Consider the following 21648-nt stretch of genomic DNA (forward strand, 5'->3'; position numbering starts at 1 on the left):
GGTGTGTTGCCTCAGGCCTACTAGTTGTGTTGCCTCAGGCCTACTAGGTGTGTTGCCTCAGGCCTACTAGGTGTGTTGCCTCAGGCCTACTAGGTGTGTTACCTCAGGCCTACTAGTTGTGTTGCCTCAGGCCTACTAGGAGTGTTGCCTCAGGCCTACTAGGTGTGTTGCCTCAGGCCTACTAGGTGTGTTGCCTCAGGCCTACTAGGTGTGTTGCCTCAGGCCTACTAGGTGTGTTGCCTCAGGCCTACTAGGTGTGTTGCCTCAGGCCTACTAGGTGTGTTGCCTCAGGCCTACTAGGTGTGTTGCCTCAGGCCTACTAGGTGTGTTGCCTCAGGCCTACTAGGTGTGTTGCCTCAGGCCTACTAGGTGTGTTGCCTCAGGCCTACTAGGTGTGTTGCCTCAGGCCTACTAGGTGTGTTGCCTCAGGCCTACTAGGTGTGTTGCCTCAGGCCTACTAGGTGTGTTGCCTCAGGCCTACTAGGTGTGTTGCCTCAGGCCTACTAGGTGTGTTGCCTCAGGCCTACTAGGCGTGTTGCCTCAGGCCTACTAGGTGTGTTGCCTCAGGCCTACTAGGCGTGTTGTCTCAGGCCTGGAGGGAAGCAAAAGTCATTCTGCTACTTAAGAATAGTAAAGTCCCCTTTACTGGCTCAAAAGGCCGACCAATCAGTCTGTTACCAACCCTTAGTAAACTTTTAGACCAATCAGCCTGTTACCAACCCTTAGTAAACTTTTAGACCAATCAGCCTGGTACCAACCCTTAGTAAACTTTTAGACCAATCAGCCTGGTACCAACCCTTAGTAAACTTTTAGACCAATCAGCCTGTTACCAACCCTTAGTAGACCAATCAGCCTGTTACCAACCCTTAGTAAACTTTTAGACCAATCAGCCTGTAACCAACCCTTAGTAAACTTTTAGACCAATCAGCCTGTTACCAACTCAAAGTAAACTTTTAGACCAATCAGTCTGTTACCAACCCTTAGCAAACTTTTAGACAAATCAGCCTGTTACCAACCCTTAGTAAACCTTTAGACCAATCAGCCTGGTACCAACCCTTAGTAAACTTTTAGACCAATCAGCCTGTTACCAACCCTTAGTAAACTTTTAGACCAATCAGTCTGTTACCAACCCTTAGCAAACTTTTAGACCAATCAGTCTGTTACCAACCCTTAGTAAACTTTTAGACCAATCAGCCTGTTACCAACCCTTAGTAAACTTTTAGACCAATCAGCCTGTTACCAACCCTTAGTAAACCTTTAGACCAATCAGCTTGTTAGCAACCCTTAGTAAACTTTTAGACCAATCAGCCTGTTACCAACTCAAAGTAAACCTTTAGACCAATCAGCCTGTTACCAACCCTTAGTAAACTTTTAGACCAATCAGCCTGTTACCAACCCTTAGTAAACCTTTAGACCAATCAGCTTGTTAGCAACCCTTAGTAAACTTTTAGACCAATCAGCCTGTTACCAACTCAAAGTAAACCTTTAGACCAATCAGCCTGTTACCAACCCTTAGTAAACTTTTAGACCAATCAGCCTGTTACCAACTCAAAGTAAACTTTTAGACCAATCAGTCTGTTACCAACCCTTAGCAAACTTTTAGACCAATCAGCCTGGTACCAACCCTTAGTAAACCTTTAGACCAATCAGCTTGTTAGCAACCCTTAGTAAACTTTTAGACCAATCAGCCTGTTACCAACTCAAAGTAAACCTTTAGACCAATCAGCTTGTTAGCAACCCTTAGTAAACTTTTAGACCAATCAGCCTGTTACCAACCCTTAGTAGAACATTCAATAAGCACAGCATTTACATAAATTACTTACTTACAGGCCCTAACCAACAATGCTGTTTAAACATGTTTTATAAAAAAATACTTAAAAAAAATATGAATAAGAAATACAAGTAATAAATAATGAAAGAGTAGCAGTAAAATAACATTAGCAAGGCTATACACAAGGGTACCGGTACAGAGTCTCTTTTCAGGGACAGCCGGTTAGTCTTGGTAATTGAGGTAGGTAGAGTTATTAAAGTGACTATGCATAGATAATAAAAGAGAGGAGTAGCCGTGTAAAGGAGGAGGGGGGCAATGCAAGTAGTCTGGGCAGCCATTTGATTAGATGTTCAGGAGTCTTACGGCTTGGGGGTAGAAGCTGTTTAGAAGCCTCTTGGACCTCGACTTGGTGCTCTGGTACCGTAGCAGAGAGAACAGTCTACGAATAGGGAGGCTGGGGTCTTTGACAATTCTTAGGGCCTTCCTCTGACACCGCCTGGTATAGAGGTCCTGGATGGCAGGAAGCCTGGTAACAGGGATGTACCGGCCGTACGCACTATACTTGTCACGTTCTGACCATAGTCCTTTAGTGTTTCCTGTCTTAGTGTTTTCTGCACCAGTTAGGACTGTTTCAGTTTTGCCACGTTTATTGTTTTGTATTATGTTCATGTTGAGTTTTCTTATTAAAAACATGAACTACAACCACGCTGCGTTTTGGTCCGTCTCTCCTTCCCAGGAAGAAAGCCGTTACAACACTCTGCAGGGCCTTGTGGTCGGAGGCCGAGCAGTTGCCACACTTTTGAGTGAAGCCAGTGGGTCTATGCATGAGGATGACACAACACTGTGTATGTCAGCTACTACAGAGCCTGAAATAACTGCAACACTTAACAAAGAGCTGCAGTGACTTTCAAAATGGGAAGAAAGGAATAATTTAGTCCTAAATATTTCAAACACTAAAAGCATTATATTTGGGACAAATCATTCACCAAAGCCTAAACTTCAAATAAATCTTCAAATGCATAATGTTGAAATTATGCAAGTGAAGGTGACTAAACTGCATGTAGTAACCCTGGATAGTAAACTGTCATGGTCAGAACATATTGATACAACAGTAGCTAAGATGGGGAGAAGTCCGTCCATAATAAAGTGTTGCTCTACCTTCTTAACAACACTGTCAACAAGGCAGGTCCTACAGGCCCTAGTTTCTACCTTCTTAACAGCACTGTCAACAAGGCAGGTCCTACAGGCCCTAGTTTCTACCTTCTTAACAGCACTGTCAACAAGGCAGGTCCTACAGGCCCTAGTTTCTACCTTCTTAACAGCACTGTCAACAACGCAGGTCCTACAGGCCCTAGTTTCTACCTTCTTAACAGCACTGTCAACAAGGCAGGTCCTACAGGGCCTAGTTTCTACCTTCTTAACAGCACTGTCAACAAGGCAGGTTTTACAGGCCCTAATTTTGACGCAGCTTGACTACTGTTCAGTCGTGTGGTCAGGTGAATGAATGACCTGTCTGTTTGAACTAAGTTATACGAACTAACAAACTAAGTTATAAATGAAGACATGAGACAGAGAGGAAGTTGAGGTGGAGATTAAAACACCCAGAAACCCACAGCACACCAGTGATGAAATGTTACCATGGTAACCATCATAGCATGCATCAAAAATGACAACCTATAATACAGTGCACTATGGGCCCTGGTCTAATGTAGTGCACTATACAGGGAATAGGGCCCTGGTCTAATGTAGTGCACTATACAGGGAAGAGGGTGTCATTTGGGCCTCATCACTAGAAAGAGGAAGCTGCTAGTGGAATAACGGTATCTACAGCAACAGAGGAAAGTCCCTACTGTAATATAAGCACCACACTCAGATCAGTTTCAACTGGTTTAGGGTACGGGGTCACGTTCCAACTGGTTCAGGGTATGGGGTCACGTTCCAACTGGTTTAGGGTACGGTCCCCGCTGTTCCATAAGGTGTATTTATTTTTTAATCAAACTTTACTGTTGGCGTGAGTTACTTGATGTGGAATAGAGCTCCATGTAGTCATGGCTCTATGTTGTACTGTGCTCCTCCCACAGTCTGTTCTGGACTTACAGCTCAGTCAGGCATCAGATTGCTGCTATATCATGTGATGGGTACAGCTGTGAGTTCAGGCAGATGTCTGGATTGGAATGTGGCCAAAAAAACGGTGTTGGGGGGGTTAGAGGTCGGGGGTCAGTAATCAGGGCAGGCATCAGGGGTCAGGGCTAGCATGGCCTCAGCCGTCTCATCTGTGCCGGGCGCAGTGTTGTTACTGTTGTTACTAAGCCCTGACAGACAGGTGTATCGACCAGGTGTGTTTGTGCACATGCCCAGAGGGCTGCGCACCGAGGGAACCCACACACACTCATCCTCATCTGTAGTGGACACACACACACACAAGCTGAGCTGAGATACTCGCATCACACACACACACACACACACACACACACGGATGCACAAATACACACACACATCCTCATCTGTAGTGGACACACACAAAGCATGTTGAGCCCTTGCCACACACACAGACACACAAACACACACACACGGACACACAAACATGCCGTTCTCACCTATCAATCACACTTGCACAAACCAAACAGGGTATCCATTACAACCATTACCGTGCTGATGTGACAACATAATATTATTTGCGTTGTCGTGGAAATTACCACCAGGGACTTAAAGTCAAACTTAAATGAATCATTCTTTATTATCAGCAAGCTGGAGAGGTTCCAACAAACACCATGCATAGTTCACATCGGTCAGGAGCTCTGCCGGGACAGTCCCGTTAGTTATCTGATATACGGCTATCCACACAATTCATATAAGCATGATTTACATGATTCATTATGCAACGTTGGTTCCTGCAAGTGACTGACTGACTGATAACTAACAAGGGTTCTTCTTTCAAATCTGGGACCTTGAAACTGAGATACTCATTTTGGTTCCCAGAACAATGTTCTGGGCGTACTGTCAATTGGTCTGAGGAGGAGGTCACAGTCACCTGAGTGAGAGGAGATGCTGTGTACAATTCAATGCTACCTCTTCAGACAGCAACATTTTCCCTCCTTGTATGACATTGTGATAACAATTGTTAAAACTGTTGAAATGGCTTTTAACACGTCATTTTTCAAAATAAAAGCTTGAAACCAGAACAGCCACATGAAAACAATTCCACTTCCTGGATGGATTTTTCTCAGGTTTTCGCCTGCCATATCAGTGCTGTTATAATCACAGGCATATTATTTTAACAGTTTTGGAAACTTTAGAGTGTTTTCTATCCAAATCTACTAATTATATGCATATCCTAAATTCTGGGATTATGTAACAGGCAATTTACTTTGGCATGCTTTTCATCAGGAGGTGAAAATACTACCCCCTACCCAAGAGAGGAGATAGGTATCCTAAGGGGTGGCATGTAGCCTAGTGGTTAGAGCATTGGGACAATAACCGAATGGTTGCTAGATCGAATCTCCGGAGCTGAAAGAAAATATATATGTTGTTCTGCCGCTGAACAAGGCAGTTAACCCACTGTTCCTAGGGCATCATTGTAAATAACATTTTGTTTTTAACTGACTTGTCTAGTCAAATAAAGGTTAAATTTAAATAAAAACAAATGAAAAAACAGCCGGATCCAGGTATCTTTATACTGTATATTACTACAGTCTCACTAACTGTTATCCTAAGTCAAATGCTTCAGCAAGTCTTTAAAAAGGGTCCTGTGTGGCTCAGTCGGTAGAGCATGGCGCTTGCAACGCCAAGCGTCGTGGGTTCGATTCCCACTGGGGCCACCCATATGCAGTAGTGGCCCCAGCCGACTTGTAAGTCGCTTTGGACAAAAGCGTCTGCTAAATGGGATATATATTTAAAAAGGAAATGTACACAATCTGTAATGGCTCTGTGATGCCAGACGCTGGGAGACGAGAAGTAAGTACAGGGAATGAATATTTAATGGGTTAACAGACAAGAAAAACAGGAAGAGCGTCTGGACAGGAAAAACAGGAAGAGCGTCTGGACAGGAAAAACAGGAAGAGCGTCTGGACAGGAAAAACAGGAAGAGCGTCTGGACAGGAAAAACAGGAAGAGCGTCTGGACAGGAAAAACAGGAAGAGCGTCTGGACAGGAGAAACAAAACAACATCAATGCAGACACGAAAAATTAACTGGAGGGGGTGACAGATATAGTGTAGATAATCAATGACGTGGAGTCCAGGTGAGTCCGATGAAGCGCTGGGACACGTAACGATGGTGAGAGGTGTGAGTAATGATGAGTCGCCTGGCAACCTCGAGCGTCAGAGAGGGGGAGCAGGAGCAGATGTGACAAAATCATTGGTGAACTCATCAGAAAACTGGATATTGGACTTTCCATCAGTACTGGAAGAAAGAAAATAAACATACTTAGTTTTCACTCTGCTACATCTTAATCAGTCATAAAAGTCTTCATCTTAATCGAGCTTATTGCATCTTGGGCGGGACGTCTTGATAAAACCATGTGTAAACAGAATCATACTTCAGATGATACAGTGTCCCATTGAACAGAATCATACTTCAGATCATACCGTGTCCCATTAAGCAGAATAGGCACCTTCTAAAGTAAACAATCCCAGAGCTCCTTTCTTGGAATCAAATCATTTTGAACCTGTTGCATTGACATGCAGAACCAGTCCACAGATTGGGCACACCTACTCATTCAAGGGTTTTTCTTTATTTTGACTATTTTCTACATTGTAGAATAAAAGTGAAGACATCAAAACTATGAAATAACACATATGGAATCATGTAGTAACTAAAAAGGTTTTAAACAAATCTTAATATATTTTATGTTTTAGATTCTTCAAAGTTGCCACCCTTTGCCTTGATAGCAGCTTTGCACACTCTTGACATTCTCTAAACCAGCTTCACCTCGAATGCTTTTCCAAAAGTCTTGAAGGAGTTCCCACATATGATGAACACATGTTGGCTGCTTTTCCTTCACTATGCGGTCCAACTCATCCCAAGCAATGTAAATTGGGTTTGAGGTCAGGTAATTGTGGAGGCCAGGATGCAGCACTCTGTCACTTTCCTTCTTGGTCAAATAGCCCTTACACAGCCTGGAGGTGTGTTGGGTCATTGTCCTGTTGAAAAACAAACGATAGTCCCACTAAGTGCAAACCAGATTGGATGGCGTATCACTGCAGAATGCTGTGGTAGCCATGCTGGTTAAGTGTGCCTTGAATTCTAAAAAAAATCACAGACCGTGTCACCAGCAAAGCACCCCACACCATTACACCTCCTCCTCCATGCTTCACGATGGGAACCACACATGCGGAGATCATCCGTTCACCTACTCTGTGTCTCACAACGACAAGGTGGTTGGAACAAAAAAACTCAAATGTGGACTCATCAGACCAAAGGACACATTTTCATCCGTTTAATGTCTATTGCTTGTGTTTCTTGGTGCAAGCAATTTTCTTCTTATTATTGGTTTAATTTAGTAGTGGTTTCTTTGCAGTAATCTGACCATGAAGGCCTGATTCATGCAGTCTCCTCATGAACTTATCCTCTGCAGCAGAGGTGACTCTGGGTCTTCCATTTCTGTGGCTGTCCTCATGACAGACAGTTACTGTAATGAACTTATCCTCTGCAGCAGAGGTAACTCTGGGCCTTCCTTTCCTGTGGCGGTCCTCATGACAGACAGTTACTGTAATGAACTTATCCTCTGCAGCAGAGGTAACTCTGGGTCTTACTTTCCTGTGGCGGTCCTCATGACAGACAGTTAACTGTAATGAACTTATCCTCTGCAGCAGAGGTAACTCTGGGCCTTCCTTTCCTGTGGCGGTCCTCATGACAGACAGTTAACTGTAATGAACTTATCCTCTGCAGCAGAGGTAACTCTGGGCCTTCCTTTCCTGTGGCTGTCCTCATGACAGACAGTTACTGTAATGAACTTATCCTCTGCAGCAGAGGTGACTCTGGGTCTTCCTTTCCCGTGGCTGTCCTCATGAGAGACAGTTAACTGTAATGAACTTATCCTCTGCAGCAGAGGTAACTCTGGGTCTTACTTTCCTGTGGCTGTCCTCATGAGAGACAGTTAACTGTAATGAACTTATCCTCTGCAGCAGAGGTAACTCTGGGTCTTACTTTCCTGTGGCGGTCCTCATGAGAGACAGTTTCATCATAGTGCTTGATGTTTGTTGCGACTGCACTTGATGAAACTTTCAAAGTTCTTGAAATGTTCCACATTGACTGACCTTCACAGCTTAAAGTAATGATGTTCCATCATCACATCTCTAGTAACACATTATACTCTACATACATTGTTACATCATCACATCTCTAGTAACACATTATACTCTACATACATTGTTACATCATCACATCTCTAGTAACACATTGTACTCTACATACATTGTTACATCATCACATCTCTTGTAACACATTATACTCTACATACATTGTTACATTGTCACATCTCTAGTAACACATTATACTCTACATACATTGTTTCATCGTCACATCTCTAGTAACACATTATACTCTACATACATTGTTACATCATCACACTTCTAGTAACACATTATACTCTACATACATTGTTACATCATCACATCTCTAGTAATCCATTATACTCTACATACATTGTTACATCGTCACATCTCTAGTAACCCATTATACTCTACATACATTGTTACATCATCACATCTCTAGTAACACATTATACTCTACATACATTGTTACATCGTCACATCTCTAGTAACACATTATACTCTACATACATTGTTACATCATCACACTTCTAGTAACACATTATACTCTACATACATTGTTACATCATCACATCTCTAGTAACACATTATACTCTACATACATTGTTCCATCATCACATCTCTAGTACCTCAGTATAATATTCATACAGTATATTCGGTAATAGTAACTTCTCCTTTCATATCTTCACATCATGCAGCATCCCTATATAATGTTAAAAACTCAGCTCACAGAACTGGTTGGGGTATTCATTCATACACACACCTCTTTCACACTGAGTCTAGTTCCCTGGAAGCTCTCATTCACTCAGTACAAATAATATCTCTTATTGTCCTAAATTCAATACTTCAGATTACCAATTATTTTCAAAATATCAATCTGTCATTATCCACATTTCAATCTCTTAATATCCAAATGTCAATCATCTTAACCTGTCATTTCAACTCTCACATCCACATTCACTTAACCCTATTCCCCAACACACCCAGTAATCCCCCTGGTTACTCCTTATGCATCTTCAACCATTCTCTTATCGTTACCTTCTTCTGTGGTTCCTCTACAGTCTCTATAGTCTCTTTAGTATCTTTATTCCCTCAGTATCGATAGTCTCAATAGTCTATATAGACATAAATGCTTCAGTCTCTGTGGTTGCCATAGTAGCTATTGTCCCTTTTGTCTCTATAGTTTCAATTGTCACTATAGAATCTTTAGACCCTTTAGAATCCATAGTCTCAATAGTCTTTAAAGTCACAAATGCAATAGTCTCTATGGACTCTATAAAGTCTTTCCATACCTACATATGTACAGTATGTAGTGATGTCTCAAGCAAAAGCAGTCAATCAATTAATCAATTAATCAAGAGAAGTCACACACACACACACACACACACACACACACACACACACACACACACACACACACACACACACACACACACACACACACACACACACACACACACACACACGCACACACACACAATGATTCCCTCTTGTGGGACTCACCTTCAACGTGTGATTAGAGAATCTGAACCCAGGTTGGCACTGGCAGTGGTAGCTCCCGAAGGTGTTGAGGCAACTGGTGTTGCTGCCACAGACCTGAGGTGTCTCCTGGCACTCATCGAGGTCTGAAGAGAGAACGAAACATGTTGATAGGGCAGTGACTCCCTTTTCCTCTCCTCCAGTGACTCCATAACCTCTCTTCCAGTGATTCCCTAACCCATCCTCCAGTGATTCCCTAACCCCTCCTCCAGTGACTCCCTATCCTCTCCTCCAGTGATTCCCTAAACTCTCCTCCAGTGATTCCCTAACCCATCCTCCAGTGACTCCCTAACCCCTCCTCCAGTGACTCCCTATCCTCTCCTCCAGTGACTCCCTAACCCCTCCTCCAGTGACTCCCTATCCTCTCCTCCAGTGACTCCCTAACCTTTCATCCAGTGATTCCCTAACCTCTCCTCCAGTGATTACCTAACCCATCCTCCAGTGACTCCCTAACCCCTCCTCCAGTGACTCCCTAACCTCTACTCCAATGATTCCCTAACCCATCCTCCAGTGACTCCCTAACCCCTCCTCCAGTGACTCCCTATCCTCTCCTCCAGTGACTCCCTAACCTCTCCTCCAGTGATCCCCTAACATCTCCTCCAGTGATCCCCTAACCCCTCCTCCAGTGACTCCCTATCCTCTCCTCCAGTGACTCCCTAACCTCTCCTCCAGTGACTCCCTAACCTCTCCTCCAGTGATTCCCTAACCCCTCCTCCAGTGACTCCCTATCCTCTCCTCCAGTGACTCCCTAACCTCTCCTCCAGTGACCCCCTAACCTCCTCACCAGTGACTCCCTAACCTCCTCACCAGTGACTCCCTAACCTCCTCACCAGTGACTCCCTAAACTCTCCTTCAGTGATTCCCTAACCTCTCTTCCAGTGATTCCCTATCCTCTCATCCAGTGACTCCCTAACCCCTTCTCCAGTGACTCCCTATCCTCTCCTCCAGTGACTCCCTAACCTCTCCTCCAGTGATTCCCTAACCTCTCCTCCAGTGATTCCCTAACCCATCCTCCAGTGACTCCCTAACCTCTCCTCCAATGATTCCCTAACCCATCCTCCAGTGACTCCCTAACCTCTCCTCCAATGATTCCCTAACCTCTCCTCCAGTGATTCCCTAACCCATCCTCCAGTGACTCCCTAACCTCTCCTCCAATGATTCCCTAACCTCTCCTCCAGTGATTCCCTAACCTCTCCTCCAGTGACTCCCTAACCCCTCCTCCAGTGACTCCCTATCCTCTCCTCCAGTGACTCCCTAACCCCTCCTCCAGTGACTCCCTATCCTCTCCTCCAGTGACTCCCTAACCTCTCCTCCAGTGATTCCCTAACCTCTCCTCCAGTGATTCCCTAACCCATCCTCCAGTGACTCCCTAACCTCTCCTCCAATGATTCCCTAACCTCTCCCCCAGTGATTCCCTAACCCATCCTCCAGTGACTCCCTAACCTCTCCTCCAATGATTCCCTAACCCATCCTCCAGTGACTCCCTAACCCCTCCTCCAGTGACTCCCTATCCTCTCCTCCAGTGACTCCCTAACCTCTCCTCCAGTGACTCCCTAACCTCTCCTCCAGTGAATCCCTAACCCCTCCTCCAGTGACTCCCTATCCTCTCCTCCAGTGACTCCCTAACCTCTCCTCCAGTGACCCCCTAACCTCCTCACCAGTGACTCCCTAACCTCCTCACCAGTGACTCCCTAACCTCCTCACCAGTGACTCCCTAACCTCTCCTTCAGTGATTCCCTAACCTCTCCTCCAGTGACTCCCTAACCTCTCCTCCAGTGACCCCCTAACCTCCTCACCAGTGACTCCCTAACCTCCTCACCAGTGACTCCCTAACCTCCTCACCAGTGACTCCCTAACCTCTCCTTCAGTGACTCCCTAACCTCTCCTCCAGTGATCCCCTAACCCCTCCTCCAGTGACTCCCTATCCTCTCCTCCAGTGACTCCCTAACCTCTCCTCCAGTGATTCCCTAACCTCTCCTCCAGTGACTCCCTAACCTCTCCTCCAGTGATCCCCTAACCTCTCCTCCAGTGATTCCCTAACCTCTCCACGTAGTGGATGTATTTCAGAACTAATGCAGCTGATTTAACGAATTTGATGATTGCTTGATGATCAGGTGACCATTAGAGTCAGCTGTGCTAGTTCTTCAAAGAAGAGGACTTTCTGTTTTTCTAGAGGAGAAGTTGGGGAATCACCGCTCTACAAATATTGCACAGAACAGAGAAGATAATGCACGTAATGTTTTGTTTCCTTTACATGTAGGATTCACACATACAGACACGCACACAAACACGCACACACACACAGACAATCTAAACTGACACCCGAGCCTTTCACACGGCTGTTGCTGTTTCTTCTACATGAATATGTAAATACACATAATCACATTGACACAACTTACATAGAATAATATCATGGTGTTTGTACAGTAGGTGATAACGGGGCATTCATAGCTGTTGCTGTCGCTACACTCATTGATGTCTACAAGAGGACCAGAGATAAATACAGAGATAATGAGAGAAAGAAAGAGAGAGACAGAGACAAAGAGAGAGGGTATGAGAGAGAGAATGGGGAGAGGGGGGAGAGGGAGATAGGAAGAGAGATATAGGGAGAGAGGGGAGAGAGAGAGAGAGAGAGAGAGAAGGGGTGTAGGAAAGAGGGTTTCACTCTGTTTTGTCCTTGATCATACAAAAAATATACACAGTATGTAGTGATGTTTCCAGCTGAAGCAGTCAATCAATCATTCAAGAGAAGACACACATGCAATGATGCCTCCTGTTGGACTAACCTTCACAGTGCCCAGCATAAGCAGAGAATCTGAAACCAGGTTGGCATTGGCAGTTGAAGCTCCCGATGGTGTTGATGCAAATGGCGTTGCTGGTACAAACCTGCAGTTTCCCCTGACACTCATCGAGGTCTGTAGAGAGATGGAAACAGGGTGATAGCGCAGTGAATCCCTAACCTCTCCTCCAGTGATTCCCTAACCTCTCCTCCAGTGACTCCCTAACCTCTCCCCCAGTGATTCCCTAACCTCTCCTCCAGTGAATCCCTAACCTCTCCTCCAGTGAATCCCTAACCTCTCCTCCAGTGACTCCCTAACCTCTCCGACAGTGAATCCCTAACCTCTCCTCCAGTGACTCCCTAACCTCTCCCCCAGTGATTCCCTAACCTCTCCTCCAGTGAATCCCTAACCTCTCCTCCAGTGACTCCCTAACCTCTCCGACAGTGAATCCCTAACCTCTCCTCCAGTGACTCCCTAACCTCTCCCCCAGGGATTCCCTAACCTCTCCCTCAGTGAATCCCTAACCTCTCCTCCAGTGATTCCCTAACCTCTCCCCCAGTGACTCCCTAACCTCTCCTCCAGTGATTCCCTAACCTCTCCTCCAGTGAATCCCTAACCTCTCCTCCAGTGAATCCCTAACCTCTCCTCCAGTGAATCCCTAACCTCTCCTCCAGTGATTCCCTAACCTCTCCTCCAGTGACTCCCTAACCTCTCCCCCAGTGATTCCCTAACCTCTCCCTCAGTGAATCCCTAACCTCTCCTCCAGTGACTCCCTAACCTCTCCCCCAGTGATTCCCTAACCTCTCCTCCAGTGATTCCCTAACCTCTCCCCCAGTGACTCCCTAACCTCTCCTCCAGTGATTCCCTAACCTCTCCTCCAGTGAATCCCTAACCTCTCCTCCAGTGACTCCCTAACCTCTCCTCCAGTGATTCCCTAACCTCTCCCTCAGTGAATCCCTAACCTCTCCTCCAGTGACTCCCTAACCTCTCCTCCAGTGATTCCCTAACCTCTCCCTCAGTGATTCCCTAACCTCTCCTCCAGTGATTCCCTAACCTCTCCTCCAGTGATTCCCTAACCTCTCCCTCAGTGATTCCCTAACCTCTCCTCCAGTGATTCCCTAATCTCTCCTCCAGGACCTCAAGACAGTGTGTATTCCAGAACTATCACAGCTAATTTAACACAATTTACATAGAATAATATCATTATCACCCCCCTCCCCACCTACACATAGAATAATATCATTATCCCCCCCCTCCCCGCACACCCACACAAAGTTGATGATCATTAACATGGTCTACACACTCTCAGTACTGCACAGATAAGACCAAGTAATGGTTTGTTCCCTTGGCAAGTAACATTCACGTACACACACACACACACCCACACACACACACACACACACACACACACACACACACACACACACACACACACACACACACACACACACACACACACACACACACACACACACACACACACACACACACACACACACACACACACACACACACACACACACACACAATAATCCTCACCCTTACACTCCCCAGTGAGAGCAGTAAACTGGAAAGTCGTTGTGGATCTGAACCCAGGTTGACACTGACAGTAGAAGCTCCCCTGTGTGTTGTAACATGCGGCATTACTTCCACAGGGTGGGTTACTGTCCCACTCTTTACACTCATCTATATCAACACACAGTGTTCTCCCTTTGGCTATGAAGCCCCAGGGACAATCTCTGGCCTCTAGGTTCCCCAGCAGACTAAAATTAAGACCTGTGAGGAGAAAGGAGAGAGAGATAGAGAGAGAGAGAGAGAGATAGAGAGATAGAGAGAGAGAGAGAGAGAGAGAGAGAGAGAGAGAGAGAGAGAGAGAGAGAGATCATATGCAGATGGGATCCTGCATTTTTCAGCAAGTTCATTAAAAGAAACATAGATTTAGAGTCAGATAAACTTGGGTTTTTTGTCAGGAGCATATACAGGATGCTACCCTCTACAACATAACCTTCACTATGTCACCAGGACATATACAGGATGCTACCCTCTACAACATAACCTTCACTATGTCACCAGGACATATACAGGATGCTACCGTCTACAACATAACCTTCACTATGTCACCAGGAGCATATACAGGATGCTACCCTCTACAACATAACCTTCACTATGTCACCAGGACATATACAGGATGCTACCCTCTACAACATAACCTTCACTATGTCACCAGGACATATACAGGATGCTACCCTCTACAACATAACCTTCACTATGTCACCAGGACATATACAGGATGCTACCCTCTACAACATAACCTTCACTATGTCACCAGGACATATACAGGATGCTACCCTCTACAACATAACCTTCACTATGTCACCAGGACATATACAGGATGCTACCCTCTACAACATAACCTTCACTATGTCACCAGGACATATACAGGATGCTACCCTCTACAACATAACCTTCACTATGTCACCAGGACATATACAGGATGCTACCCTCTACAACATAACCTTCACTATGTCACCAGGACATATACAGGATGCTACCCTCTACAACATAACCTTCACTATGTCACCAGGACATATACAGGATGCTACCCTCTACAACATAACCTTCACTATGTCACCAGGACATATACAGGATGCTACCCTCTACAACATAACCTTCACTATGTCACCAGGACATATACAGGATGCTACCCTCTACAACATAACCTTCACTATGTCACCAGGACATATACAGGATGCTACCCTCTACAACATAACCTTCACTATGTCACCAGGACATATACAGGATGCTACCCTCTACAACATAACCTTCACTATGTCACCAGGACATATACAGGATGCTACCCTCTACAACATAACCTTCACTATGCCACCAGGACATATACAGGATGCTACCCTCTACAACATAACCTTCACTATGTCACCAGGACATATACAGGATGCTACCCTCTACAACATAACCTTCACTATGTCACCAGGACATATACAGGATGCTACCCTCTACAACATAACCTTCACTATGTCACCAGGACATATACAGGATGCTACCCTCTACAACATAACCTTCACTATGTCACCAGGACATATTCAGGATGCTACCCTCTACAACATAACCTTCACTATGTCACCAGGACATATACAGGATGCTACCCTCTACAACATAACCTTCACTATGTCACCAGGACATATACAGGATGCTACCCTCTACAACATAACCTTCACTATGTCACCAGGACATATACAGGATGCTACCCTCTACAACATAACCTTCACTATGTCACCAGGACATATACAGGATGCTACCCTCTACAACATAACCTTCACTATGTCACCAGGACATATACAGGATGCTACCCTCTACAACATAACCTTCACTATGTCACCAGGACATATACAGGATGCTACCCTCTACAACATAACCTTCACTATGTCACCAGGACATATACAGGATGCTACCCTCTACAACATAACCTTCACTATGTCACCAGGACATATTCAGGATGCTACCCTCTACAACATAACCTTCACTATGTCACCAGGACATATACAGGATGCTACCCTCTACAACATAACCTTCACTATGTCACCAGGACATATACAGGATGCTACCCTCTACAACATAACCTTCACTATGTCACCAGGACATATACAGGATGCTACCCTCTACAACATAACCTTCACTATGTCACCAGGACATATACAGGATGCTACCCTCTACAACATAACCTTCACTATGTCACCAGGACATATACAGGATGCTACCCTCTACAACATAACCTTCACTATGTCACCAGGACATATACAGGATGCTACCCTCTACAACATAACCTTCACTATGTCACCAGGACATATACAGGATGCTACCCTCTACAACATAACCTTCACTTCAAAACAAAACTCAAAACCTACAACTTTGATTTTGGATGCAATTACAGAATCACCTGGAAGGTTCACAACTACCAAGGATTGTTATCCCAAAGCTATACAGCAAATGGAAACAACAGAAACCTGAAAGGACCATCCAACCTGGAACTGAGTGATTACTGTTTAGACTGAAGCTATATTTTATTACAGAAAAATACATTACATTACTTTATAAGGACTGAATGCTAAATGAAGGCTGCCAAGCTTGATACCATTTCAATTAGCACTGACGTGTCAAGTGAGAGGTGTCCAAGCCCTTTAGCCCAACGACGGCAGGAGAGTCGCACAGTCTACTCCAACCAAATGGAGAGGCCGTAGAAGCTGCCTCCCGCTGTTCAGAGGTAGTTAAAATACAGTACCCTGTGTATGTCAAAAATGATAAGGCAAGAAAAGAGTACAAAATGAAGCTCCTCATTGAAAATCAAAAGACACTTTTGTTGACTAGTACAAAAACATCACTAACCTCATCTTCCACACAGACCATCCCCATGGCACAGTGCTATATTAATAACACACTACCCCTCTGTTAAGTGTTACTGAGGGGTGGAAACTCAGGATACTAGACAACGAGGAACATCACTAACCTCATCTTCCACACAGACCATCCCCATGGCACAGTGCTATATTAATAACACACTACCCCTCTGTTAAGTGTTACTGAGGGGTGGAAACTCAGGATACTAGACAACGAGGAACATCACTAACCTCATCTTCCACACAGACCATCCCCATGGCACAGTGCTATATTAATAACACACTACCCCTCTGTTAAGTGTTACTGAGGGGTGGAAACTCAGGATACTAGACAACGAGGACTCTGAGTCAGCTAATATAAATCTCTATAAATCTGGAACAGTATTGGTACAGGGCAAACCCAAACAGTTTCGGCTGGACTTTCACCTAATCAAAGAATTAGCTCAGCAGGAGAAGCTCTCCCTTGAAAAAGATATCCCCACCCCGAGTAGGTCAGACTACTAGACTACCTGGGGCGGCAGGAAGCCTGGTGGTTAGAGCATTGGACTAGTAACCGAAGGGTTTCTAGATCAAATCCCTGAGCTGACAAGTTAAAAATCTGTCGTTCTGCGCCTGCTCAAGGCAGATAACCCCCTGTTCCAAGGCTGTCATTGTAAATAAGAATTTGTTCTTAAACTGACTTGCCTCTTTAAATAAAAATAAATAAATAATGGATTTCAGGCATTTGTCAGCCCGGCTGGTAGATTATTACGAGCCCGGATCCAAAATATGTGCCATGAAATATTTGAACATACAAAATGTCACAGACGGGCTAGTTTGGCAAATGTTCTACGAGCCAGATCTGAAAAGTACTAGCCTTGGACTAGCTTCAATCCCATCCCTGTCAACACCACAGTACTCTGGGCCTCGTCGGGATGCAAAGAAGTTCCTTCTTTACAATGTGCTCATCCCAAATGGCAGTCTATTCCACAGGCTAATGTACTATAGGCCCATGGGTATAATATCCACAGGCTACTGTACTAAAGGACCATGGGTTTAATCACCAGTAAATACTGGTTCTCCACATTGCATATATACAGTCTATTCCACAGGCTAATGTACTATAGGCCCATGGGTATAATATCCACAGGCTACTGTACTATAGGCCCATGGGTTTAATCACCAGTAAATACTGGTTCTCCACATTGCATATATACAGTCTATTCCACAGGCTACTGTACTATAGGCCCATGGGTATAATCACCAGTAAATACTGGTTCTCCACATTGCATATATACAGTCTATTCCACAGGCTACTGTACTAAAGGCCCATGGGTTTAATCACCAGTAAAATACTGGTTCTCCACATTGCATATATACAGTCTATTCCACAGGCTACTGTACTAAAGGCCCATGGGTTTAATCACCAGTAAAATACTGGTTCTCCACATTGCATATATACAGTCTATTCCACAGGCTACTGTACTATAGGCCCATGGGTTTAATCACTAGTAAATACTGGTTCTCCACATTGCATATATACAGTCTATTCCACAGGCTACTGTACTATAGGCCCATGGGTATAATCACCAGTAAAATACTGGTTCTCCACATTGCATATATACAGTCTATTCCACAGGCTACTGTACTAAAGGCCCATGGGTTTAATCACCAGTAAATACTGGTTCTCCACATTGCATATATACAGTCTATTCCACAGGCTACTGTACTATAGGCCCATGGGTTTAATCACCAGTAAATACTGGTTCTCCACATTGCATATATACAGTCTATTCCACAGGCTACTGTACTAAAGGCCCATGGGTTTAATCACCAGTAAATACTGGTTCTCCACATTGCATATATACAGTCTATTCCACAGGCTACTGTACTAAAGGCCCATGGGTTTAATCACCAGTAAATACTGGTTCTCCACATTGCATATATACAGTCTATTCCACAGGCTACTGTACTAAAGGCCCATGGGTTTAATCACCAGTAAATACTGGTTCTCCACATTGCATATATACAGTCTATTCCACAGGCTACTGTACTAAAGGCCCATGGGTATAATCACCAGTAAATATTGGTTCTCCACATTGCATATATACAGTCTATTCCACAGGCTACTGTACTGTGGGCCCATGGGTTTAATCACCAGTAAAATACAGGTTCTCCACATTGCATATATACAGTCTATTCCACAGGCTACTGTACTGTGGGCCCATGGGTTTAATCACCAGTAAAATACAGGTTCTCCACATTGCATATATACAGTCTATTCCACAGGCTACTGTACTAAAGGCCCATGGGTTTAATCACCAGTAAATACTGGTTCTCCACATTGCATATATACAGTCTATTCCACAGGCTACTGTACTAAAGGCCCATGGGTTTAATCACCAGTAAAATACTGGTTCTCCACATTGCATATATACAGTCTATTCCACAGGCTACTGTACTAAAGGCCCATGGGTTTAATCACCAGTAAATACTGGTTCTCCACATTGCATATATACAGTCTATTCCACAGGCTACTGTACTAAAGGCCCATGGGTTTAATCACCAGTAAATACTGGTTCTCCACATTGCATATATACAGTCTATTTCATAGGCTACTGTACTAAAGGCCCATGGGTTTAATCACCAGTAAATACTGGTTCTCCACATTGCATATATACAGTCTATTCCACAGGCTACTGTACTAAAGGCCCATGGGTTTAATCACCAGTAAAATACTGGTTCTCCACATTGCATATATACAGTCTATTCCACAGGCTACTGTACTAAAGGCCCATGGGTTTAATCACCAGTAAATACTGGTTCTCCACATTGCATATATACAGTCTATTCCACAGGCTACTGTACTAAAGGCCCATGGGTTTAATCACCAGTAAATACTGGTTCTCCACATTGCATATATACAGTCTATTTCATAGGCTACTGTACTAAAGGCCCATGGGTTTAATCACCAGTAAATACTGGTTCTCCACATTGCATATATACAGTCTATTTCATAGGCTACTGTACTAAAGGCCCATGGGTTTAATCACCAGTAAATACTGGTTCTCCACATTGCATATATACAGTCTATTTCACAGGCTACTGTACTGTGGGCCCATGGGTTTAATCACCAGTAAAATACTGGTTCTCCACATTGCATATATACAGTCTATTCCACAGGCTACTGTACTGTGGGCCCTTGGGGCTTACTAGTAGTATAATCACTATTGCCTACTTTCCTGACTTGACTAAATTCGCTCCATATCTCCCTAAAGTTTCGCTACCATCTGGGATTAAGCGGTAATCTGTCCCTAAAGGTTTTGGAACACAACAAACATTTAAAAATCAAGTGATGTGAACACTTTCTGAAGTCTGTATGTGTTTCCTGTATTTGTCATCGGGCAGCTTTGTTTCCTGCGTGTATGTGTGTTTACGCGTGTGTGTGTGAGTATGTGCGTGTATGTGTGTTTACGCGTGTGTGTGTGAGTGTGTGCGTGTATGTGTGTTTACGTGTGTGTGTGTGTGTGAGTGTGTGCGTGTATGTGTGTTTACGTGTGTGAGTGTGTGCGTGTATGTGTGTTTACGTGTGTGTGTGTGAGTGTGTGCGTGTATGTGTGTTTACGTGTGTGTGTGTGAGTGTGTGCGTGTATGTGTGTTTACGTGTGTGTTTGAGTGTGTGCGTGTATGTGTGTTTACATGTGTGTGTGAGTGAGTGTGTGCTTGTATGTGTGTTTACGTGTGTGTGTGTGAGTGTGTGCGTGTATGTGTGTTTACGCGTGTGTGTGTGAGTATGTGCGTGTATGTGTGTTTACGTGTGTGTGTGTGTGTGAGTGTGTGCGTGTATGTGTGTTTACGTGTGTGTGTGTGTGAGTGTGTGCGTGTATGTGTGTGTGTGTGTGTGTGTGTGTGAGTATTTGTGAGGGTGAGATCAAATTTCAGTCAGACAGCAGGCCTCACACACACTGAAGGTCTTTATGACACATGCACGCACGCACACACACACACACACACAAACACACACACACACACACACACACACACACACACACACACACACACACACACACACACACACACACACACACAGAGGGTCTTTATGAGGTGAAGATGACCTTCAACAATAGACACCGTGTCAGAGATCATCTCTCTCTTCCTCCCTTATTCTTCTCACTTTCTCTTTCTCTCAGTCTAAAAGTTTTCCGTCAGTCTTTCTCTCCTTTTTCATCTGTCTTGAACCCCCTCTCTCTCCCTCTCTTACTCCCTCTCTTACTCCCTCTCTTACATCCATAACATCTATAACACAACTACCTGGACATAGAACTACATCTATAATATAACTACCTGAACATAGTACTACATCCATAACATCCATAATGAAACTAAAAGAAACTAAAACTTTTGAGGGAGTGTGCATTTGGCATGCTGACTGCAGGAATATCCACCATAGCTCTTGCCAGATAATTTAATGTACATTTCTCTACCATAAGCCACCTCCAACTTAGTTTTAGAGAATTTTGCTGTACACCCAAGCGGCCTCACAACCACAGACCACGTGTATGCCTACGTGTGGGCGAGCGATTTGTGAACAGATTGCCCCATGGTGACAGTGGGGTTATGGTATGGGCAAGCATAAACTATGGAAAACGAACAAAATTGCATTTTATTGATGGCGATTTGAATGCAAAGAGATATCTTGACCAGATCCTGAGGCCCATTGTCAAGCCATTCATCCACTACCATCACCTCATGTTTCAGCATGATAATGCATGGCCCCATGTTGCAAGGATCTCTACACAGTTCCTGGAAGCTAAAAATGTCCCAGTTCTTCCACGGCCTGCATACTCACCAGAAATGTCCCCCATTGAGCATGTTTGGGTTGCTCTGGATCAACGT

The 21648-nt window shown here is 44.4% G+C and overlaps 1 protein-coding gene and 1 non-coding gene across 4 annotated transcripts in view; one reads left to right on the forward strand and one right to left on the reverse strand.

Moving 5' to 3' along the window:
• Window positions 1-4483: 4483 nt before the first annotated feature.
• Window positions 4484-21648, reverse strand: part of LOC135531066 (adhesion G protein-coupled receptor E2-like) — a 20865-nt gene continuing 3700 nt past the window's right edge. The window contains exons 2-5 of one of the 3 annotated variants that reach the window (XR_010453952.1): window positions 13901-13982; window positions 12368-12496; window positions 9546-9667; window positions 4484-6171 (exon numbers count right to left, since the gene is read on the reverse strand). Coding sequence is in view for 2 of the 3 variants with exons in the window: in XM_064959198.1 (XP_064815270.1) it covers window positions 6166-6171; window positions 9546-9667; window positions 12368-12496; window positions 13901-14137 (494 nt within the window). In the remaining variant the exon portion in view is untranslated. Of the gene's footprint in view, window positions 6172-9545; window positions 9668-12367; window positions 12497-13900; window positions 14138-21648 lie in introns of all 3 variants that reach the window. The other 2 variants (XM_064959198.1, XM_064959201.1) reach the window with 2 other exon arrangements.
• trnaa-ugc (transfer RNA alanine (anticodon UGC)) lies at window positions 5514-5589 on the forward strand. Its single transcript has one exon. It is a non-coding gene; the product is annotated as a tRNA-Ala (tRNA).

The sequence above is a fragment of the Oncorhynchus masou genome, chromosome 5 (genome assembly GCF_036934945.1).
Source record: "Oncorhynchus masou masou isolate Uvic2021 chromosome 5, UVic_Omas_1.1, whole genome shotgun sequence".
Taxonomy (NCBI): Eukaryota; Metazoa; Chordata; class Actinopteri; order Salmoniformes; family Salmonidae; genus Oncorhynchus; species Oncorhynchus masou.